This window comes from Drosophila teissieri, chromosome 2L (assembly GCF_016746235.2).
Source record: "Drosophila teissieri strain GT53w chromosome 2L, Prin_Dtei_1.1, whole genome shotgun sequence".
Classification (NCBI taxonomy): domain Eukaryota; kingdom Metazoa; phylum Arthropoda; class Insecta; order Diptera; family Drosophilidae; genus Drosophila; species Drosophila teissieri.
In genome coordinates, this window is record NC_053029.1 from 2,818,176 (window position 1) to 2,842,944 (window position 24,769).

The 24,769-nt window shown below is 38.8% G+C and overlaps 1 protein-coding gene across 7 annotated transcripts; it reads right to left on the reverse strand.

Moving 5' to 3' along the window:
* Window positions 1-555: 555 nt before the first annotated feature.
* On the reverse strand, window positions 556-22,063 carry LOC122612789 (synaptotagmin 1). 7 transcript variants are annotated; one of them, XM_043786667.1, is made up of 11 exons: window positions 22,012-22,063; window positions 20,551-20,926; window positions 15,622-15,882; window positions 15,293-15,552; window positions 15,140-15,229; window positions 14,414-14,608; window positions 14,176-14,352; window positions 8,890-8,998; window positions 7,354-7,487; window positions 4,770-5,002; window positions 556-4,564 (listed from the first exon to the last, which is right to left on the reverse strand). In XM_043786667.1, the coding sequence occupies exons 3-10, from the start codon at window positions 15,860-15,862 to the stop codon at window positions 4,796-4,798; spliced, it is 1,413 nt and encodes a 470-aa protein (XP_043642602.1). In that variant the 5' UTR covers window positions 15,863-15,882; window positions 20,551-20,926; window positions 22,012-22,063; the 3' UTR covers window positions 556-4,564; window positions 4,770-4,795. The 7 variants fall into 7 exon arrangements, with proteins under 7 accessions (XP_043642602.1, XP_043642588.1, XP_043642595.1 ...); XM_043786653.1 differs by having other exon boundaries at window positions 8,890-9,004; XM_043786660.1 differs by having other exon boundaries at window positions 15,140-15,235.
* Between the last annotated feature and the right edge of the window lie 2,706 nt (window positions 22,064-24,769).

The following is a 24,769-nucleotide window of genomic DNA, read 5'->3' on the forward strand; positions in this document are numbered from 1 at the left end:
GATTGAAATTGAATGCTGTGTAAAAGCACAGTTCTATTGTGGTCGCGCCAAAAGTAATCGCTGCTATCGATAAAGTTTCGCAAGCGTATCGAATGCTTCGATTAGTTTCGCATTTTCGAAAATATTCAACATCCGCAGTGGAATTTCCAAACTAAACTGACTTTGTAGCTCAATTGCGGATAAGAAATTTCCGGTTTTGGGAAAATACGAAAGTGGCAGCTTAATGTGCGCGAGATAAGGAACTTATTACATGCGCGGTAAAGAAAATAGGTGCTTTATTTAGTTCCAGAATATTTAGAATATTTCAAAAGAAAACTCAATTTGCTCCATTGATGCAGCTATTATTTTAGAACAGCAACAATACATAAATTAAATAATAACCTAGCATCTGCACTGATGCTTCCACAGATCTTTTTAAAATCACATCTGAAAAGTCTGAATAAATGTATAAAGCAAATGGAACTATTGCTATTTAGCCAATTGTTGTTAGCTCAGTTGTTTATTTTGTTAAAGGCGATAAGGTCCGAGCTTGAGCATTGAAATAAAGTCACGCTGTTAGTTTTCAAACATTTGTTTATTGTTTATAAACATTCCTCTGTGTCGTTCACATCGCTAGTGTTTTACATAGATCTTCTATCTGTGGCTGTTGTCTTGGGGTTTGTTCTTTTGTTGGGGGTTAGTACGGTTGTGGCGGAATCTGGGGGCCCTTGGGCGCACCTGCGATTGCCGCCCACCGTCCACAGGTGTCAGAGTTCACCGAAGTGTGTGGGAGTGTGGGTGTGTGTGTCTGTGTGTTTTGTTAAATTCTTTTGCCTCGGAAATAAAATGCTATGCTTGTCTTGCAATACAGTTGCACATTAGTGTGTATATATATATGCAGTTTATTCAGTAATATTCTTCTTTAGCTTGCAACTCTCTGCTTGCAGAGCCTCAATTTAAGATTCGTTTTGGTAATAGCATTTAAAACATATACATATTACTATCATATATGGGTTTGCTTTAGTGTTATTCTTTGTTTTGCCATATAGTAAATATAATTTATTTAAAATTCAAAAACAGCTATAAACAGTTTATCGTAAACAACAAAACTCCGGAAAGAGTCATAAAATGATATCCGCGAGTGTAAGTGCTGGATGAGTTTCTGTACGTGTAGGTAGTATATGTATATGTACGCATATATGTACGCATATATGTAGGTATATAGTGTCTGGATCTGAACCGAAGGATGGATAGCTCCTGGGAAAAGTACTTGTGGACCTTATGTCCTGGTGTATGTATGTATATGTATGCATATCGCTCGGTTATGTGGATACTTATGTATGCATGCATGTTGTATATGCCGTATGCTGTGTTCATACTATGCGGTGCTGTCGATGGTTATGTATAATGTGGCTGCCCTCCCCCGGAACCCTGGGTATATAAAATGATCCTATGGGAGGGCCTATCTCCTGCACTATGTATGTATGTTCGTATCTATGCATATAATGCGCACGCTAGGTGGCCAGATTAACTCATATCAACATCAAACATTGTCCTATATCTTGGGTCTGTTCAACCTATAACGCATATTTCTATATCTTGTATTTGTCGTTACTCATCTGTACTTATACTTTACTCTACTCGATCGTGATCCTGATCGTGATCGTTCCCTCAGGTGCGCTCTATATGTATACTATCCCGATTCCTCGAAGTGCTGCCTCGTGCTCCCTTTGACCAAAATAAATGCACTGGCTGACATTGGAGGGGGATTCCCCTATACTCGGATTTTCCCCAGTGGAATCGGGGCTGTAGCTATGGTGAAGTGTAGGATGATCAATCCTGATCCTTTGATCTGTGATCGATGGTGAATCCTAGATGCGGTTTTATGCTCTTGTCTGGTTGCTAAATGCATAATGCCTGATTTACCTCGAATATAAATTACATACATACATATCTAGAAAATAAAAGTACATGGACTGCTACTTATATTGTTTTTCCTTTTTATTTATCGTTTTATTTATCTCTGGCCTATTTTAGTATCTTATTTACTTTAACTTCCTTCCTCTACTGATTTGTGCTTTCGTGATGGGCTATGCGTTGCATTCTGCTTGCTTTGAGAACGTTTTCGAAAATAATACAATATTTAATATAATATAATATAGTACATTCATGTGTTCGTTCGACTTGCTTTTTGGTCAGTTCGTGGGTGTTTCAGTGTGGGTGTTCTCATGTGTGGTATATGTTGTTGTGTGGGTGTGTATGTACATGTCGTTTTGGGCTAACACTAGCACTTCGTTTCGCTCAGTAGCACTGTGTTCGTATGTATGCGTATACCAACTAAAAGGAAAACACAAATGAAAGTTTTGCTTCTGTTTTGTTTAATATTTATATATAGGTGTATATATAATTTGTTTTATTCACTTTCTCAGTTTTAATTTAAATCAATAATCAACATCATTTTATATAATTTCATATAATTTGTTTAATATGCAAGTATATATAGTTTGTTGTCTTGTTTGTTTCATTTTGTTGCTGTTGTGGTTAGGCTTCGATTTTTGTTAGTAATTTACCATTTGTTTAATACATAATACATATGTGTGTGTGTGTTTTGTATCTGTGTCTTATTTAGCTGTTTTTGGGCTTGAGATAATTTACAGTAATTATTTGGAAAAGCAAAGTTATTTATTTTTATTGAACAATACTCGTAATAAGTTGCATAACTTGTTCTTCCTGGCGTCCACTTCGATTTGTTAAATTTAGATGAATTATATTACATAAATATTTTTGGTATTTTCTCGATTTGTAAGTTCTTTGCATTCTTTGTTCTTTGTGTACTCCTACGCATTTCTCTTGCTTCAGTGAACATAACTACAACTGTGTAAGTGGGTGTACAGGGGATACACAGATCCCTAACTACGCTTTATCTTTATCATTATCATTATAATATACCATTTACAGGACAAAAACATCTAATGTATTAGTTGAATTTCATTTACTTTCAATATGGAAAAAATCAGAAAATCATGGCTCACTGTTAATCCTCCACTGTCTCGACTTTGATTTCGAATTCGAATATCGATTTCAATATCGGATTACATTTTTGTTAGCTTAATTAGCTAGTTTGTGTTTTAGGTAGGTAGAAGTTTTGCTGCCGCCGCTTTTCCATATTAAAAATCCCAAATTCTTAGTAGGCTTGTGCAGCAGGAGCACAAGTTTATATAAATGTATATTGTTTAGATGTCATATACTTGAATATAATATAAATAGTAATAACTATTATTGTTCTTAATATTTCTTTTTCTGTTTTAACATTTTTGCCATAATCATTTAGTTAGTATGTATATTTTCATTAGGTCCTAATATGATTTCTAAATTAGGGAATGTGTTAAAGTCGGAAACGAGTAAAACGACTCATAGATAGTTGTAGAAACCTTAATATTCGAGAAGAAGAAGCTACCGAACTAATAGTTTAAACTGGAACGCAAATTTAAAGCTAACAAAAGGAAAAACTTATCGAAAATGGAAACCTTTCCCAAACTGAGCCATATTTCTACAAAGTTATTGCAAACCAAAGTGTTTGAATTAAAAAAGAATATTCCAATCTGATCCATTGTGCAAAATGTTCGATATTTTCTTTAAGTTTAAACTGATGATATATTCCGTTGAAATCACGCTTCAAAGTTTAACTTTTGTTATTTGCTTTTGGTTTTCGGTTTGTTTTTGGTTTCCCTTCTACTTATTCGTCTGATTCTGTTAGGTCGTTATACATAATATTTATATATAATATATATTTTATGATCTCCCTTCCGTCCTCCTGCTAATATGTCTGCCATGTCCATTTCTTTTAAACACACATAGATTAATACTTACACAGTTAAGTACGTAATGCTCAATAATTTAAACATAATAAATAATTTACATAACAGTTTAAGTTGCCTTTACGTTCTTGTTTTCTTTATATACTCGTATGCATTAGTCAGTAATATTATTCACTAGTAATCCTTCAACGATTGAAAAACCAATTTAAAACCGGAAAGATCCCTTTAATCATTGCACTAATTTAAAAACGAAAGTAAACTTAACATTTAAAAATCATACGCTCTCGTTCGTCCGTTAAATAGTTTGAGTATATAGAGTTTTTGCATTTAAATAGAACATACTCGTAATTTTCATAGCTTGGAAAATCTCAATCAGGGACAACAACAAATTCATAGATGAATTCATGTGTGATTATATGTAAAATCGATCGAACTTTTTCGGATTCCGGCCAGTGAAAGGGACACATTGCTTTCTATATAGGATTTCATAGCTTTCACTTCGCTTTGCTGTTCAACCAATGAGATATAACTTAGACACCTATGGTATTACTTAATCGGCATTTTGTGTGTTCCAGTATGTTTATGTTGAGATAACTGCATAGATGAACAATTTTTGCATTAACTACGATATTTCGCTGATTGTTGCTTGTCGTTTCGGGTGAGGAGGATCATTTGTAGCTGATGATGATGCATTCGATTTCAATGTCTGACGGTTCGCGTAAGTGTTCTTTGGTTACTTTTATACGTTTGATAGATGTGCTGCAAGTCTGCCAACGATGAGATCAAGTGGAGAGGTTAGTTCTTAAACTTCAGTGGTTAGAAATCGCCATTAAAGGTGTCTGAAAGTATGCAGTGAGAGGGCCACCCACTTAATTTATTATTGCATACTTTCAGACACCTAGCTCATTTCTGTTTGATATCAATATTTTCTTTTGCGGAGCGACGCTTCTCGTGCCCCAGGTGTGCACTCACCTGCATTGGTTATCCATGGCGCCGCCTTACTTCATGTTCTTCAGGATCTCGTCGGTCTCCTCGGGATCCTTGAGGGTGTGCCACTGGGCGATGGGCCGGCGGGGCGAGGCCAACATGTCCGACCAGTGACGCAGCTCGGTTCCGGTGCCCATGCAGCCAAGTATGCAGCGGCCGATGGGTTCGGAGGTTCCAATACGATCGTAGTCCACGACGGTCACAACGAGACAGATTTTCTGTTCGCGATTGGGGGGGAAAGATGGTTCAAGGAAAGTACCGGCATTAGTAGGGGTATTCTGGGTGCAGGTACTTTCAATTCGGTCTATATCTCTTTTGAACGGGAGGGGGCTTCGCTTTTGAGTTGAAGAACTTTTTCGGTATTCGGTATATCGATATACGTGTTCTGTTTTTGGGTTTCAAGTTGTTTTTTTGGGAATTGAAGTGGGAACTGTTGTTCGCTAACAGGCAGACACTGTAACTACGAATGCTGTACTGGGAAGCAGGTTATAGACAGAGGTTTTCGGCACTACGTGGAGTATTATCGGCTTTTGAGTGCTGTATATTAGATACGAGTAAAGTGCAGGCTAGGTTTAATCGTGGAGATCGTCGGTTGGAATACTTCCAGTTTGCACAAGCACTTTGGTTGTGGTATATTCATTTTTTCATTTTTCATTTATGGTTAAACATCTAAGGGCGTTCAAGCATTACAAAAAGCTCCTTTCAAAAAAGGAATATGCTTGCTGTGGAGTAGTATTCCCTTATGGTGTTCATATTTTTTGGTTGTGAGTTAACAAGCAGATCATGCAAATGTCTAAGGCTAAGAATGAGTAGCTTAAAATAATAAGAGTGGGTAAACAAACTCAAGAACTTCCTAAAAGCTTTTGATTTGCGTAAGGTGAGAAGCATATGAAGATGTCGGCAGATTCGGATTCATGTTGGGACGAGAATATATATATCTCGCCACCTTTTTAACCTCGGGGACTAATGAACAAATTACTTTTCTCGATACTTGATAGCAGACACTTAAGCTGTGGCAAAAAGAAAAATGTTCATTAAATACGTGTAAACGAAAATGTATAATATTCAATCCCATTTGTCGTTCTTTGGTAATTGGTCATGGCTTGGGGGTCCTACTTATAGACAGGGGCTAACTCTTTGACTAGCACACGTAACCGTAACCGTAGTGGTAACCGTAACGGAGTTCTCCCAGTTTCCAGATCGCTTGACTATATGTTGGTTTGATTGGTATGATTGGTATTCATGGTGATACGCTATACTTCTCTGTGTTGGCATTTATATTGGGTATTTATACTGTGTAAACTGTATTTGTACTGTAGCTGTTGTGGTGCGATTGGTATTCGATATTCAAATCAGAAGACAGTGTCAAAATAATGTACCCACTGCGATTTGGTTGCTGCGTGGTGCATTATTGACGCCGCTGGTATTGGAGTTTGCGATAGTTTGTATTATGGAAAGAGTAGTTTAAGTTGGTATTCGAATTTGTATTAGGTTGTATTCACTGTAGTTCTCTGGAGTGAGCGTAGTGTGTGTGGAAGGCTCGTGCTTGGCTGCTTAATTGCTTTTTGCATTACTGCATTTATGCTTTTCTGCTCGACTGCTTGGATGCTAATGCTTAATGCTTTATGCTTATGCTTTTCTGCTTGGTTGCTTTTTGCTCGGTTGCGAGCGAAGCGGGCACACTACGGCTTGCTCTCCATTCAAAAGGTCGTCTAAGACGGTGTGTGGTTTTGGGGCAACTAGATTGCCAGAGTTTACGGATTCCTAAGCCACTAGGCATGCCTGATTGTCATTGCTTTTCCTCTTGCCAGATTGTCTTCAAATCGATCATTACACATTTAACAACTAAAACATAAACCAAATCAGCTGGGCTAAGCACACATCGAGGCTGGTTAAAACTCAAGTTCAGAACAGAAATCAGATTCCACAACAATTTCTCAAAGACTACACAAACAAAGGCAACAAACTAAAAGATTTGGCTAAATTTGTTGGGCTTTCAGTTTCCATTTTGAATATTTACAATAGTAAATCAGGGATTATCAAACATAAAAGAAGCTCGAACAAATTTTGGTTAAAATTACAACATTTAACATTGAATACTTTTTTTGTTTTTTTTTTTGTAGGGTTTTTGATAGGTCTTATAGAACACAAAGATTGGTTAAGTTAGTTTTTTGGGGAAAGTTTAGATATCTTTATGGGTAATACGAAGATTGGTCTCTAAGAGTGTTCGGTTGTTTGGTTCAGAGTTTGGTGTTGTTGTCGCTTGTTTTGGAATACAAGTATTCAATATATGGATATATATATATATATACGGTATATATGTAGTATAATTAACAACAACGATTGCACGTAAGTAGGCTAGTGTGTGTTTAGAGGGAGGTTGGGTACTCAAAACTCGGTTTAGTTTGGTTTCTTTGGTAGATAGTTCAGAAGAGGACAGTAACAGTAGTAACAGTAATAGTAGTAGTAGTAGTAGGTAGTTTGTATAGGCAGTAGGCAGTAGTAGTATAGTAGTAGAGTAGTAGTAGTTGTGGTATTTTATAGGATAGTATAATACATTCTCGCATACTTGTATTTGTTCAAATGGTACTTCAAATGAGAACGACTCATTATAGTAAGGGTTGAGGGTGCATTTTTTGATACTTGTCTTCTTCTTTTTCAAACGTTTGCCATTTTGCATGATTGCAATTTTCACATATGGATCTATAATATTGGAAAGAATTGAAAGAAAGAAAAAGAAAACATTTTCGTTTTTATAACAAAGTAAAATTTCCACAATAATCTGATTAACACATCATATTTGATTTTTTTTTTTTTTTTGGTTTCTTTTGCTTTACACACATATAAGTAATGTACACCAAAAAACATTGAATAATTATGTACTTGTTTATATATAGAGTAGATCAATTTTTACTTTGCAAACACAAAAACAAATGAAAAGTCCAACGAGAAAACAAGAAACAGGCCAAAGTGTAAATGTTTAATCAAATAAAAACGTCAATACATATTAATAAAATACGTTGGGCGCCACAAAAATATCCAAAAATTTGAAACCACACTAAAAAGTACATAAAAGTATGCAGTGAATGGGATAACACTTCGCACTTTCTAAAACTTTTTGAATTGTTTTCAAATTCTCGCAGATTTTTGGCACACAACTGAAAGTGTAATTTTTGACTTTGGCTTGCTGACTTTTTGAAAATCATTTAAAGTTGACATCAATCACTGATTGTACCATAGTTGAACATTTTGGAACTCAGCAACCTGTTAAACTCAAGGCATTGCTTCAAATTATAATTTATATGAAAAACTCATCCGTTTCGTTACACGAATTACTTGTAACCGATTATTGTTGGAGCATTTTAAAAAACATACTGGAAAATGTTCTGTTGTTTGTAAAAGCCTAGAAGAACTTTAAATTGTTTTGGATATATTCGGCGGCAACGCTTTTGATTCAGCATCTGGCATCAGAGACCCGAAATGATGTCGAGTGTTTAAGTTACGAAAAAAAATTGTACAGATTACATGCAAAAGTGAAGCTAAGCAAGCGATTTTCGGCCATTTTGATTGTTCGGCATAGAGCTTAAAGTCGAATTTGGTTTTCTATTTTGGTTTTGCCAGGCAGAGGAAAAAACTGTGCGAATATTTCGGGATGGAAACGCTGCCGCACCACAAATATATCCACTGATTAATGAATTAATTGATATTTTAGCGTACGCGAATTGGGCTAAATACGGTAAGAAATGCAAGTTGATAAGTTTGGCGCTAATTGATAGTAGTAGAAAAGTAGTTGACAAAAATTAGTTGGAATAAAAGTAGTATCTCTTTGCTCATTGATTTCGATTTTTTGTTGTTCTTTGTTGCCACGTCTGAAGAAGTTAGTACGAGTATAATTTATATATATATATATTTTGTAAATGAAAGTAAAAGTATGCCACAAAACCGAAAATAAAAAGGAACAACGTACGTCACACACCTAGCTATAGCTAAAATTACAAACACAGAAAGCAACAAAGTCGCGAACAGGACCGCCGCAGACCCAACAACAAAATCGACTTAGGGCCACGATCGGTCCCGCCCACGATTCGGTATAACGCCACATTACCAGACAGTCCGCCCACGTCCATCTTCTTCAGGTTCTTGGCCTCCAGGATGACGACGGTTAGCTTTCCGGCGGTCGGCACGTAGCGCAGCGAGAAGCAGATGTCTCCCAGCTTTTCCTGTGTGACGAGATCCGGAGAAGAGTTTACGGAAATGGGTTAGTGGTCAGTTTCGATCGTGCGAGATTCAGTGGTCTTGCATCAAAAACAACATGTCACACAGACGCTATTGGTACAATTACATATACATATCCATTTCAAAGTATATAGGGGCTAATATTTATATAAGGTATGGGTTGCCCGAGTTTTGCATTATTATAAATACTGCTGCAATATATATGGCCGCATCCTTTTGGCACAGTAATGACTTTAAATTAGCTACCCATTAAATTAAACTCAGTTTTAATACTTTTTGATAATGGTGCCAAGGATGTGAGACACATAATAAGAAATTAAGAAGGAGCTTTCACTTAGTTATTTAGTTTTTAGCCACCCAAAGTTATATATCGGTTAAACAAACGACGAACTAAGCTTTAATCGAGATATACGGTTGCAAAGTAACAAGTATATATGATAACCAAGAATATTCGATTATACACGTGGATAGTGGGAGAAATCAAATACACTCGGAATAAATTCAAGTTAATGGGTTTTTTTCGGGTTGGGGTGAACAGTACGGTATTTTTACGAGAACTTTAGTTCTTTGTTATATTTTATTTAATTGACATAAAACGAAAACGCCACAAATAAGAACATCAAACATTTACTGCACACGTCTTAGAGCTTCGATTTTGTTCAGTGTAAGTATATAGTATGTATATATACCTATTGACATGTTTATCAGGGAGTAGAGTATATCCAACGAAAAACTAAAGAAACCAATGCAAAGTACTCAACTGAAAGTAAACTCGTTGATATTGTTCAAGTGTTTTTTTGGTTTTGGTTTTGGTTTATCAGGGGCTTTTGTGTCTTCTCCGTTTATTATTGATAACTTTACCAAAACTTACAGTTCAGTTTCACTTCTGAGCAGTATGTTAGCTAATATGTTCTATTTTCTTTGACTTCATGTTTGTTTTTTTATATGAAAACACCCAGCTCAAAACCGACTGCACAAAATGCAAAAATATGTTGGTTTGTTTTTCAAAAATGTCCTTAGAAACTACTGAGAATTGAAAAGTACAGAGACAGAGAGATAAGAAGTTGAAATCAAGCAGAGTTGAGCCGATTTGTATGTACATTTCAGAGACTAGCTCTAGTATAGGACTCGTTTTTGGAGGAACATCGAAATGAATAAGAAGTTAAAAATGTACATGATAATTATATTAGTATATATATTACAAATGAAAAATCTATCTAGCTAATACTTATAACACATATAGGTCCCTAGGCTGGTTCGAACCGCTTGCAGTGTTGGGTTTTATATAGATTTTACTTCGATTTCTGGGTAAGATAAGTTGTAACTTATAACACAAACCAATGCGATGCCAATTCCTCGATTCGATCACTTCTCCAAGGGCCAAACTAACCCGGGAAAACGAAACTGTATTTGTTGAACTATAAATGCTTAGCTATGGGTGGTGTGGTTGTGTGTTATTTTGGATTATTTGGATTAGTTAAAAAATTAGTTTCAAGACAGAGACAGAGAGCGAGCGAGCGAGACAGAGACAGAGAGCGAGCGAGCGAGCGTTATAGAGAATTTATAGAGTTTTTTAAATCGGAGTCACTTACCGCCACTTTCTAGGGACTTAAATATTTTGATTCTCTGAATTCGATTCAAGTTCAGTTATCGTTTGTGATTTTGGGTGCCTTTCGAAATATTCTTTGTTAAATGTTTGGTGAATGTCTCATGGTAACAAAAATGTCCATAAATCGTAACCGAAAGTAAAGGTAATCGAACGAAATATCGAAATTGGAAAACAAAAGTATTGAGCATTGTTTTTTTTGTATTTGACTGTCATCGAAGCTCTGCTTACACATTACAGTACACAATCAAGTTATGCAACTCAAAACATAAGTACAGTACACACACATCGGGCGAGACAGCGACAGAGAGCTAAACACAAAAGTTAAGACTTAAATAAGCGTTTTTACGTATACAATATAGAATATGGAATATGGAATATTCGTTCTTCAACTGCTCCAATGGATTGGCTCTCGATTTGGATTCGATTGGATTCGATTGGATTGGATTTGATTATACGTTTAATTTGGCAGCTCGAACAGAATTGGAACACAAACACAACGAACAGAACTTTTGAACACATTTATGACGACAACAACCAAAGCAAATAACGATAATTATGAATCTTCGTTCCTTCGATCGTATACTTACATGGTTTTTTGGGCATGTTTCAGGTTTCGGATTGATTTCCCCATGGCATGAGTCAAAAATTTCGAGTACAGTTTGGAAATGTCGAGTTTTCGAATTTTGTGATTACAGATTTGAATTTGTTTTTGGTTTGTTTGATTTTTTTTTTGTTTTAGCGATACGTTTAAAAATAATTAAAGAGAAAAATGAAGAGCGTATTAAAAATCATTGAATTCCATTTCCAGTAGAATTTTGATAAGTTTCAATGTGGTTTTTGCAAATTTCGTATAGTTATGTAACCAATCAATGGTCGCATGTCCGTGTTCAATGTTTTCGTGTGGATTTCTAATACTTAGTGTGAGTTTATATATCGGTATAAAGTCGTAAGCAAAAGGAAAGGCATGCAGTAGAGTAAAAATTGTTCAGAATGGTATATTTGCAGTGTTTCTAGACTAACTGTAAGTAAGTTTTGTAATATTCATAGTAGGAAAAGTTACAGTTACAGTATTATTATTATCTGGTAATAAAGCTTATGCCTATTTTCTTGGCATAATGGTATTGGGCCAGGCCTAAACATTCGCTGGATTTACATTGGCTTAGATGTTGACTTCTCGCAAGGACACCTAAATATTAGAAAATAAATAATAATATCAGTGAAATAAAAACAAAACATAATAGCTAAGCACATCCTTGTATTATGCGTTCATGGATCTTCAATCGGAAATCTTTTTTTGTGAAAATATCTCATTGAAATCCAGCAAATGCCTTCAACTTTCGGCTTCCCGAAAACATTTGATCAGACAATACCATTTCTTTTCTGGCATTCACAGGCGAAAAATTAAAGCTGTTTTCCATCTCTGAAATTGTGTATTTGTATCTTGTATCTTGTATCTGTGTGCGTGTTTGTTGAATTGTGTGTGAGTATTTGTACATGGCTTTGTGTGTGTTTGCGTGTATCTGTGTGAGACATTTTTAGAGCATTCATTCCATCATCTGACCAATTCAATGTAATCAATGCAAATATTTTACAACATTTTAATTTATTTATATAGCTTATCATTTGTTACTTCAGAGAATTTCTTCTGTGCGTTTTAGTGTGTGTGTGTGTCTGTGTGTTAGTGAGCTAGTGAGTTTAATAGAGAAAAAGAGAGCGTGTGTTTCGGGTATGTTTTGGATAGTAAAAGTTTGACAGACTTTATGCAAGTAACTGGGGTGCAAAAGTTGATTACTACTGTAAGAAAGATATGCAAAAGTTTTCAGTATTTTCGACGTTCAATTGTTCCAATCCAAGTGCAAACAAAAATCGTGTAGTAGTTGTGAGTAGTGTTGTTTTGGGGGAAAAGATTCAGCAAACTAAACAATTCGATCAGCATGGTCAGTAAATGGCAAAGGATAATTGGCCCGAAGTTGGGCTCGAAGTTTTGGGAGAAATGGAGAGGGTTTGAAGTTAATTTGTATGGGGGAGGGAAAGTCAGTCAACCATGCTGATTTACTTTAGCTTTCTTCTTATGCCACAGGTTTTCTCAACAAATTAATATTGCAGTGTGATCATTTGCATATGGAAATGTGAAAACATTTGTCATTTTGATTACTCGGTTGCAAACAAGACAGCCCAAACATAGATAAATCGCTTATATTAATACAAAAATTCAACTACAATATTAATGATGCGAGAAAGTATGCAGACGCAACAGTATATTGGATAGTATTGGATATATAAAAGGAAATATAGTAGAGACAGAGAAAAGTCACAGAACAATCGCTCAAGACCAATTATTGATTGATTATCGTGGGAAAATAGGTATTGAAGATTCGATTGGTTAGTTGTGTTAGTTGGTTAGATGCATTGCTTATTATAATCGTTGTAGACGGCTTTTGTGTACAAGAGCGACAGTTCACAGGTTATATAGAGGGAAAATCATAAACTCAAATCGCAAATGTATGCAAATGTGTTAAAGAGTTCTCGGTTTTGGTTTTGTTTTTGGGGTTTTGGGGTTTTTAATTGGTTTAAGTAATAATTGAAAGCATGTTTTTGTATTTACCTTCTACAAAAGTTCAAGAAAACAAGAGTTTATATGTTTCGAAATCAATTTTTTGGTTTGTTTCAGAGGGGGGAATTGGAGAAAGAGAAATTTAGAGTTTTATTTTTTTTTTGTAATAGTTGTTGGTGTCGGTTGAGGGTTTTCAAAGAAAATTAAAAAACTGTCAAAGCTTCGTGGGGAAAAATCAAAGACTCTGATGCCATTTGATTTTCCCACCAGCTGGCTGTTGGTTTTCTTGTTGAGTATTGCTTATTTAAATGGAAAGATAATTTCTTTGATTTATTTATATTTGCATTTTGAACTGGGTGTGTAAAAAGTTTCGTTAGAGACTCGAACAACTTTTGCTTGTCTGTTCCACGAAGTTTTCAATGTTTTGTTGATATTGTATCTGTTTTGGAAAGTTTTCACTGTAATTGTCTTTGTTCCCTTTGCCCTTAAAAGTACTTCGAGGGTTTTTTGGGGGGGTGGGTTCGTTGACTTAAAAAACAAATATCGGTGGGTGTCGAAAATGCTTGGATTGCTTTCTGCTGTATTTTCATATTTTCTTTCATTTTTTTTTTGTTGGTCGTGGCTGAAGTTCGAATGCAAAATACACACAAAACACAATCATCGTACTATAAGTAGGTGTTCGAGATTACAGAACAGAAGTCAACAAATATCACACGATTTCAGTGTTGGCTTGCCTTTGGCTCCAAAACTCAGGGCATTACTAACGAACGCATAAGAAATCATAAGGTGGTAAATCGTAAGGTTCGAATCATAAGAATCATAAGAATCATAAGAGACAGATCTCAACTGATGTTCTTGAGTTCTTGAGTTGGATAATAAACACACTTAGAGGCACATCGAGTTGTATACATAGACAGAGAGAGAGTTACGGATAGCTTGGATAGTACGTATACTGGTGACCCCGCGATGGAACCCGGCCCAGCTCTACATACCTGTCCGCCCTCTCCTTCAACGCTGACCAGGTCGCGCCACTCCTCGATCGTCTGCGCCAGGTCGATGGTGCACAGTGGCACCTTCACCTCGCCGATCTGGTCGTGCTTCGAGAAGCGATCGAAGTCGAATATGGCAAACACTAGCGTCTTGTTCATGGCATCGGCGTACGGCAAACTCTGTAATCATACATATTTGAGTAGGTGTTTAAAATATCCTTCGTTCTGGTGCCACTCTCACCTTGAAGGTGAACGTCTCGTTGAAGACCGGACTCAGGGTCTTGCGGTGCACCTTGGTCTCGAACTTCTTCTTCTTGTCGGGCAGCAAGTACACCTTGACATAGGGATCCGAGGTGCCGCCCATGTCCAGGGCGGGAAGCTCCTCAGCTTGGATCACCGTCACGGCCAAACTGTTCGAGTTGAAATCGTATTCCAGCTAAAAGAGAGAGAGATTCGAAAGGCGGCAACAACAGGGGTTTTGGTTTTCGGCCAAAAAGAGACAATGGAAAATACTATATTAGTACAGTGGTAAAAGTAGATTTCTGTTTTATATGTGAATGTGGTGGCTAGTTCTAATTATGTGGGTTTCACACAAGGAAAGATTCCCCGCTAAACAGAATTTAGGCTTTCTGATATTGAAACTAGTTGGGAAAGGTATTTTCAAAATCAAATTTACTTTGCAAGAATAAAACCCAGTGGAAACGCAATTTTGAGGTGCATGTCATTTGGTTCAGTGTACATGAAACATTATAAAGGAAGTTGTTACAGTATTCATTGAGTTTGTATTCTCCTCTCTGTGGGTGTGTTTTCCATGTCTAGTACATCAACTTATGCAACCACCTATCTGAGTTAAGTTTGCTGAGTTTCGTTTGCTGGGGGATTAGTTTTCGGGGCTGCTGTGTGGTTGTTTTGGGTCCTGGGCAATTGGCAATGGGGGAGCTGGGGAATTGGGAATTGGGGGACCTACCTTGAAGTTGAGGCGCCCCAGCTTCTGTTCGCTCTGCTTGTCCTCCTCGTCGCCCTCCTCGGCATTTTCGGTGAGTTCCTCCATATCAGGCTGAACCTATGACATACCAGAACCCAATAACTACTAAGATTTGATGGCGCGTCAGACACTTACTTTCTCCTTGTACGCCGATCCCAACAACTGTACCGACTTCATGTCGACACCCTTCTTACCCTTACCATCTTTGGTTCTTCGCTTCTTCAGGAATCTCCGCACACAGAAGAAGATTATACCAAAGACGACCAGGAACACGAGTATGATGATGGCCACCACGCCCCATGTGGGCAGCCCCGTGCGCTCCGCGATCACCTCGGTGACCACTTCGCCGACATGCTCGATCTTTTTGATCACCGGCAATGAGGTGGTGGTGGATTCTAAACAGAAAATATATAATATATAAATATATATGCTATCTAAATGCATTAAAACAATTAAAAATTCACCCTGAGCCTCTGTGGTTGCACTACGTGTTGTTGATTCAACCTGTGCGATTCTTTGACTGGCCGCCTCCGCCGCCTTCTCGGCGAGCACCTCCTGCTCCTGCCTGTCCACCTCACGGAATTTGGAGTGATGTGTTTCTTGCAGCTTCTGGTCCACGGACTCCAGTTCCGCTGCCGGCTCGGACGCTGGCGCTGGTTCCGCTTCCGGTTTGGCGTCCGTTTCCGATTTCGCATTTGGCGGCATTTTGTATTGCTGTGTTGTTGCTGTAAAGTCGCAATTTTTAGTTTTAATGAGTAGCTGTTTAATTTCCAGGCTGTCGCTGCTTTAAAAATAGCGCTAAACTATAGTGTGGCCACAAAGAAATCCCACAAAAGTCGTTAGCAAGTTCTCCTACACTCGCGCATCCTTGAAACACTAGAAATGCGCTGACGGCGTCATCTAAAATGGGCTGTTGAATGGTTGGGTGTTGTTTGGGTGGCAGTGGCAAACGCAGCAAGTAAAAGTGCTTATCCTTAGCCAGCCAAGGGCACGCACTCTCTCCCCAAGCCGCCCAACCACCCACATATCCTCATATATATATATATAGTATATATATGTTTCTACAATGGCACCCACGCCAAACGCTTTGAATGGCTGAGATCCCCCGTCTCGATTTCGCTCGGTTCTTTCCCCATTTTGCCCTCTTTCTCCTTTAATTGAATTCATTAATATTAACGCCGAGCTGCTGGTTCTGTTCTCCATCTGCTTCGCAGTCGCTCGGCTTGAATTTTCCGCATTTTACTTCATTTCGTTTACTTTAACCACTTTGAGCCGTATTAATTGTGGACGGCGGAGGGCTGCTTGAGTTGGGTGCTCGGATCCTCTTTTAATTTTGTCAGACATCCTTTGACCCTGAACTGCCATTGTTGCAAAAAGGGACTCCCGAGTCCTTTGGGGTTTGGGTTTTGGGGTTTCCCCCAGATGAAAGTACTTAAGTCGCGCTGATTGGCAATTTCTGCCTGCAATTTGGGGAATCCATCAGCAGTTGAACGACACATGTCCACCGAAGGAATATGAAAAGTGGAATATTTCACAGAATAAGAATTTGATTCACTCCCACTTCAAATTGATTTTATGTTAAATGGTATCCATTGTTTTGCACCTTTTGTTTGCCTTTCATTGTTTTCGTAAAGCATCCTGAGCAAAAGATAAATTAATATGTCACCAAAACCACTTATCCTCTCAGCCAGAATAAAAAGAAAGAAAAGCGTACTGGTGTAGGAGCAATTTAGAGTCAAAATGACTGGAAAGCGCTGCTGCTTCTATCGCCTTTCTCTTGTTTACTTTGCAAATGACGTCAAAGGACATCCATACCCTAAAGCACACACACACACACCCACACCAATGGAAAAAGAACTCGGAAAACTCGGGAAAACTCGGAGAGCCGCTTAAATGAAAAGCCTGAAGGCAGCTTTGTTTATTTGGCCCCATAAATATGCTTAAAATTCTAATGTTGTGGATGCCAGGCGCGTGGAAAATTTAGATGCAAACGCTGTGTGTTTGCTCAACATAAAGTTTATATTTTGTGGATGGGCTGCAAATACAATTTGCATGAATAATGTGCGATATGAAGTTATGCGGGTTAATTGCCTTCTAGGCGCACACAATTTGGGTTTTAATTCAGTTTTAGGCCGAAAAATAATAGCTTTAAAATAAATAAAATTTAAGGAGACGTACCACATGAAACCAACAGCATTATGAGTATGGTTTTCGTATAGACAGCCATATTTCAACTACCACAGGTCTGAATATTCTCTCACTAATGGCTTCAATATATGCAAATATTTATTGTATTTAATTTTGGCACATCACCAAATTAATTGATGTCTACACCAGACAGTTTAACTTAAGTGACTAAAGAAAAGTACTGCTGGTAGACAAATATAGATGCTCTTATCACAAATTTAATTAATGGTATATGTTCCGAAATTTTTGCAAATGAATAATAAACAAATGCTGTTCTCTTTTCCTCTTATCGCTTTATTAAATGAGTTTTGGTCGAAGATTAAGCTTCAGACGGACAATTTCTCTGTAAAACATTTAAGAGTGCATCATTGATAAGAAGACAGCCCATTAATCTTATACCCTTCATATGCTCATTATAAATTAATAATATTGTATAATTTTTCGACAACTGAGCTACCTAATGTTCTACTTTTAAAGCCTTCAACTTGTCTTACTTTATCTTTATAAAATGGGGAACCACGCCTCTGTGGCCACTTGAGGCCAGAAGGAAAATTTCGGAGAAATCAATAAATTTAAATGCATCTAGGACGAGTTGTGCGGCACAGAAGCTGCCTGGAAATGACATCTTGAGTTGGTGGAGGGAAAAAAGAGAAATGTGGCAGCAAAAAGCGGAAAGCTAGAAGATGTCACGACTTCCGTGTGATCCCCTAACAAATTGCGCTGCAGCCCAGTGGCAGATAAATAAAATGGATAAACAGGAGCTTCCTGTCCTGCGGAAGTCTCATCCATAATAAATGTGCACGCAACAATCAGAAGCACCTCCCGAAAGTTGCCCGGAAAATGGCAATCACCCAAAAGGTGGAGCACTTTGTTATTCATATTTTATTAATGCACCAAAAAATCTCTGGCAGGAGGGTAAAAAATACCCGCAAGAAAAACACCTTTACATTAATAGGACCAAGATGTGCAACTGCTACGATTTCCAGGAAGGCATAAGAAGGTCACAAATATTGTATGCGGCAGTTGCCACACTCTTGTCATTCTGCCAGCTTTTCCAGCTTTTCGTGCCACTCTCATGCCTTTGCCCACGGGTCAACGGGGCGTATGGGTGTGCTGGTTACTTTGCGGTGCCCACTTGTCTGGGCCCGAAGATGTGGCACCTAAATAACAAACTACGCAGTCTAAAGCGGCTTCTTGTCGGGTCGAAAGTTGAAATTATATTTAGGGCCAAAACAGCTGCTGCCAGTGTTTGTTATTGGCACTACGACTCCTTTTGAGGGCTTGTAAAAAGCTCGAGTGGTCAGCGAGTTCATTGTTGAGGGCTCGATTGATGGGAAAACATTTGCAGTAACTGTCGAAAGTGTCATAACCATGAAGATAATGGAAAATGAAATGAGGCAATGAGGTAGTAAAGGAAGTAACACTGAAATCTCTCAATAATAAGTAACTGTTTTCGTAACATTAGTTTCATTCTTCTTAAGATTCAACTAAACATTCTAAAATTCAATTAACACACCTCCTTCTGAATTCGGTTTTGATGAACTTACTCAATATGAACAGAACTTTCGTGTCGAAGACCCTACTAAATAATGCAAAGCTCAGTTCGGAGCTGCAATCAGGGAGGATATGTGTGCTTTCCTGGTTATAATTGCTAGGTTTTGACCTTTGGCGAAGGCCCTAAAAATAGCCAGCTGTCTGCTGCTATTTCATAAATTGTGGGCGGTGGTGCAGAAAAAGCTGATAAGGCTGCGTGGGTAGCTGTGTTGCTGGTTTGCTGGGTGGTGCACTGCAGTGACACAAAGTGGAGCTGGGTTCACAGATATCAGCAATTGGCTGGGCATTTTCGATTAGCGCTGGGTTCGCCTGGCGATAAGATAACTGGGTAAAAGGATACTGCGCGCAGTACCAGCAAGAACCCAAGTAAATATAGAGTGGTCTACCGGTCTGACAATCGAGCTGTCAAAACAAATTAGCATGGAATGGATGGACAGGCAGTCATTACCCATTACCGGGTCCACAAACAAACCCAACAGCGAGCTGCTCCGCAAATGGCACTCGGCATCAGAATCGCAATCCGATTCGGGTTAGGATTCGGATTCGGATTTGGATTCGGATCTATGGCAACATCTGTGGAACCCACGCACGTAATACGGGCGAATCGAGTAGAGAATCGGCAGGAGGCTTGCGAAGCTCCCAAATGGGGGAAGCGGTTAAACTTTTTGGCGAGCCGGAGAGTGGAGAACTCTGGGAGCGGAAGGATAGAAAAAGCGGAAAAGCGGAAAAGCCACACATGCCCACAGCTCTCTCTCTCTCTCTGTGTGTGCTTGTGCTCTCCTTACTGCGCACATAACCCAGAGAAGGCAACAAAATAAAAACTCGGAAAATGGCAAAGGAAATAAAAAAAAAAGGAAATGAACATGAAGGCAAAACCAAGCTAGACGATGGAGCACGACATTGCCTTAGGACAGAAGAATGGCTGGCGGAGGAAAAACCAATTTTCCACATCATTATGCTTTTCGCTTTCATTGAACAATCGTCTCGATGTTTTCAAAATCCAAATTACTGCCCATGCGAACATTTCATTCATTCATATTCTCGAATTTCACACAAAAGCATTGCTCTACCTTTTTCGCAGGACCACAAAGGGTCAAAAGTACGCGGCTGTTCGGGCCAACTTGATTATTGGCAATTATGTGCGGATTGCCGAGCTTGTCTGCAGCATTTTTATTGCCAAGCTTCGGCAATGCCCTTAATAGCCTGTCCCCCCCTCAGAAATTCCTGCCCCACTTGGGGCTGTCCAAAGCTAATTAGCAAAGAGCAGGACTAAATCAGGTTTACCTCTTATTAGACGTAGATAAGAAAGGACAAGATGAATAAGTGATGTGTGGCATGGGGCAGAGGATTTGGCAGTCTGGCAATTAATCAAGTTAATAAACCTGAAATATTTCGGAGCTTTAGGATCTAAGAGAAAGCAAATTCCTGCGGCATTAACTCGATTACTTAAATATTAATCTAATTAGAGTTGAAGCAGTTGACCAGTAAAATCTAAGGTATATTTACAAAAGAATTGTAATCCTTTTTCCTATATTTTCAATTCCTATCTAGTAGCTTCATCTTTAACTGGCCAAATGATATGTATTTTTCTCTATTTACCCGATGGGCTGCCCCAAAAAGTGTGCTACGTTCTTGCAAGTACCAGCACTCACCCCCTAGTCAGAAATGCTGCCAATGTTTCTCCTTTCCAATCAGCAATCGGGATCCAGACTAGCGTCAATAGCTCGGTCGCTGCGGTGCTTAATGCGCTTGTTTATCGCTCGCTTTATTAGTTGGATGATGGGTTTTGAGCAGCGCTTAACGAAGTGTGACTCCTGCGTGGGGAGCGGGGAGCGGGGGCGGCAGCAGTGGCGACTGTTTGGCAGGAAGGATATGGTGATGCGGGTCCTGGCGCTTCGTCGATGTGTGTGTGTGTGAGCTGCTCCTGCTCCTGCTGCTGCCTGTTATTTGTTTTTGGTTTTTTTTTTGGTTGTGGCTGGCTTTGGCTAGTGAGGCCGCGGCTCGCTAGTCTCACATGAATTTCGTATACTTTGTTGTGTCATTTGTAATGAAATTAATTGATTTTATTTATATTTATTTGCATATTTTTGCAGTACGAAGGATGTCAGCGGAGAGAGAGAAGGGAAGAGAGAGATACAGAGAGAGTGTGAGTGAGTGAGTGAGAGGGTGGGAGAGATACGTATACGCAGCGTATACGTAATATCAAAATACAATGGTGTGCGTAAATATTGATAGAGCGAATTTGGCTTTGTGTGTGTGTGTGTGTGTCTGTGTGTTGTGTCTCCTTGCCCAAAAGAGCATGTGTGTGCGTGTTGGTGAGTGGGCAGAGAGCGAAGAATAGAGAGAGAGAGAGAGTGGGAGAGTGGGAGGTTGGCAAATTCGCTTTTTCCTCGAAGAAAGCAAATTCAGGATAGAGATTTTCTTAGGGCCATTTCTTTCGTCCTTTTCAGGGCCTCTTTTTGGCTTGAATAGAGCTTTCCTCTTTCTCTCGCACTCAGACACACTTCAAGTTGATGGGCAAATAACTCTTTTTAATTTGAATTTTTTATTGTATAATTGTGGGGCGTTCAAGAACTGTTTTCCGATTTTCCGAATTCACATTGATATAGATTTAAATCCTGGCTTTCGACTGGCCAACAGCAGCACAATTGTCGGGTGGGAAAAATCAATATCCCCGCAAGTGGCTCACATGCGTTTTCACTTTCAATGATAGCCCATTTTTCAGCGCTTCTCTCATCTTCGCCTTGCACTTTCGAATTTTCAATTCATATTTTCTTGCATAGCTGCCATTTTTTCTCGACATTTGCTGCAAAAAATTCTGATACACAAAAAATGTTCTCCTTCTTTTTGTCAGCGCGTGCTAAACACTCGCACACACACAGTCGCATACACGCACCCACACACACACATATACACACGCGCACAATACAATTCGGGGCTTTCGATGGCCTTTTCATTTATATAACGAATAGGAAAACACTTTCACCACTTTGCTTTGCTTTCAACCAATTCTGTTAAATTTTCATAATTTTTTATCAGCACACTTTTGTAGGATTTTCCATGGGCATTGCCACTTTTTGTATGAGGCTCTAGAATTTTTCTTTCCCATTCACCTTCAGCCTAGCGCTTTGTACTTCAGCAGTCAACTTCCACGGTCGATGTTCATTCGCGTTTTGGCCCACACGCTCCAGGAGCAGCGCTGAAAAGCTTGGGCCACTCGCCACCAAGCGAGAGCGAACCGGTTGGGGCATCGATTTTGGCTTCTCGGCCAGCGGGTGGGTGGGGTGATGTCCACCGTGGGGAGCTTTTGGCCAGCGGAGACCTCGGAGGGGAAGGGTCTGGGCCAGCTGCACCTGGATGAGCCCCTACGATATTAATATCCAACGGAGGATAATCATCATTTGGGGTTTTTCATAAATTTCGTATTTTATATGTGATAAATTAATAATAATACTATGTCTGTTAATAATTTTATATAAATATTTTTACATTTTTAAAACTTCAAAAGGATGTTCTCGAATCCGTGCAAATCTCTAGTTTTTCGAAAATTTCTCTCTCCAGATTTTCCCAAGGGAGGTAAACATCTGACTGGGAAGCACATGTAAAGTGGAAAGCTCCTTCAGAACCTGTTCGCAATTTGTTTTTCGGTACATGCGTACTGGGCGGAAGTGCCTCAATGACACACAAAGCTGCCAGCAAGGACATTCAGTGGGAGCGTGGGGGTTGAAAAGCTGCTGCAGAAAGCTTTTCTCTGCTAAGTTTCATTTTCAGCCTATGAAAATTTAGATTTGACATGTAGATGGCGGCACTGTATCGTTTATTGCTAACAAATCAAAACAAATTACTTATCGAACGCTGAGCTCAAAATGGTATTAATGTGACATTAAAGGATCTATCTCAAAGGATCTATACACTCGGTTTATTTTGCCAGGGATATGCATCATTAAAAAGTATTACCTACTTTTGGGCTGACATGCCCATCTTCATCACATTTTAATGCACACTAATTAATAACATAATTTAATTAACACTTTGTTTTAAAAGATGTACAACATGTTATATATTCTCTATGCAAATTAGATTTCAGTTCCTTATACGTCAGTTTATCGTTCGAAAAACTAGTAGAGAGCAGAGATTACAGAGAGAGATATGTACATACCCTGTTTTTATTTTAGCTTGTAAGTGATATGAATACGTATATAAATGAATCAATGAATGAATTATGAATTAGTATAGGAATATAAATACATAATGTAATTGTGACCTAAAACCTAAGCAGATAAGCTCCTAAATCTTAGTGTTTTAAACAGAACAACCTATAACATATCGACTGGTGCTCCAATTTGCTTTGAATGCCTTTATCTATGATGAATCATGAACAATCCTTTACGACGCGCAAATAAATCACGATATTGGATAGTGGTCACCTTCACGCCCCAATCAGGCGGTTAGCCATACCCGCGGTTCGTGATTTCCCATATCGTTTATCTTGGGAACCCTCGCACGGAAATCGCAAATCGCCGCAAAGAAGTTAATTAAACGGCCAGTCCGCGGACTCAAATCGATCAAAGCGATCAATCGCGGATGATTGATGATTGAAGCGGAGAGCGGAATGTAAACACGCACTTGCTCACGCACTTAAAAACTATCAGCTAACAGCTATCAGTTATCAGTGGGCAGGGTGGCCAGGGAGCAGCAGTGACTAGTGGCACTTGGTCGGTGGTCACTTGAACTTGCTCCCAAATGGCGATAAGCGTAGCGGCACGCGCTCCATGCGATTTGGCCGTGGGGCAATTGCATTATTGGGGTTGCTGTGTCATCGCCGGCAATCGATTTGAATTGGGGCAATTGTGATGATTGCTTCGGTTTGGGGCAACTCGATGAGGTAATGCAAAGTTAACCACCTCAAGAATAGGTTTCTTTCCGCCTGCATCATCCGATCACAACTCACAATCAACGAATGTTTGGTTTTTTCCTATGTTTTGCTTGTGGTATCAATGGTTTTGGTGGTCGAGGTTATGGCAAGGCTACACGTGCCACCTACTATATAATGGGCTTATGGTTTCATTTGCTTTGCATTTTTGGTTTATTCGGCGTTATCAAGTGCTTATAGTCCAGATGTGCAATAGGCGCAAGTTAAGTTCCCTACTTTTTCTAATCTCCATGAAACAACTGATAATTCCAGGGTAGACTTTGTCTTTACTGCATGAATACATGAATCACGTAGATTGCGTTTGTATATAATTCTTTGGAAATATATTCAAATCCTAAAGTGTATGACAAAGGTCAATTGGTTAATGCCCAATGAGCTTATCTACCAATTGTTGATGTTAATTGGTTAGTTCCTCAGTTAGCTTGCAGAAGTTTGTCAGGTATTTAAATATATCTTGAAGATTATAGGGCTGATCATTTCATATTATTAGTTACTTACGCATTTGAACCAACAGCTATCATTCTAATTGCAAACTAAACACAGAGAATCTCTTTCCGTATTCCTAGGAAATACTAATTATTATACAATCTAAAGATTCCATCCATTAGCACCTTTCCCGCCAACTCTTGGCATGTGGCACGGCATGGCTCGAGTGTCATTGGGGACCATAAAAACTGACCACATCAATTCAAAAATAAGTGGAAATGAAGCGCTATATTCGCGGATGCTAATTTTAGATCGGCTTCCCGCGCACACTAGTCGGCGATAAAGAGCGCTGTGTTATTTTTTGAGCAAATGCAAAAAGAGGTGAACACAATGCCAAGTCGTTGTCGTCATCATCATCTGGTGGAGGAGCAACGTCACGGGTTGGCGTACATCATCATCATCTCGATTGGTGGTTGGGAACTCGAAATGCCGGCAGACACGAGCTGCATGCG

Excerpts from the sequence above, each read along its gene's own strand:
- LOC122612789 (XM_043786620.1), bottom strand. The coding sequence starts at position 15,862 with ATGCCGCCAAATGCGAAATCGGAAACGGACGCCAAACCGGAAGCGGAA. Across the intron at positions 15,553-15,621 it reads TGCAACCACAGAGGCTCAGG|AATCCACCACCACCTCATTG; the intron begins GTGAATTTTTAA and ends TTTTCTGTTTAG. Across the intron at positions 7,488-8,889 it reads GGACGTGGGCGGACTGTCTG|ATCCATATGTGAAAATTGCA; the intron begins GTAATGTGGCGT and ends CCAATATTATAG.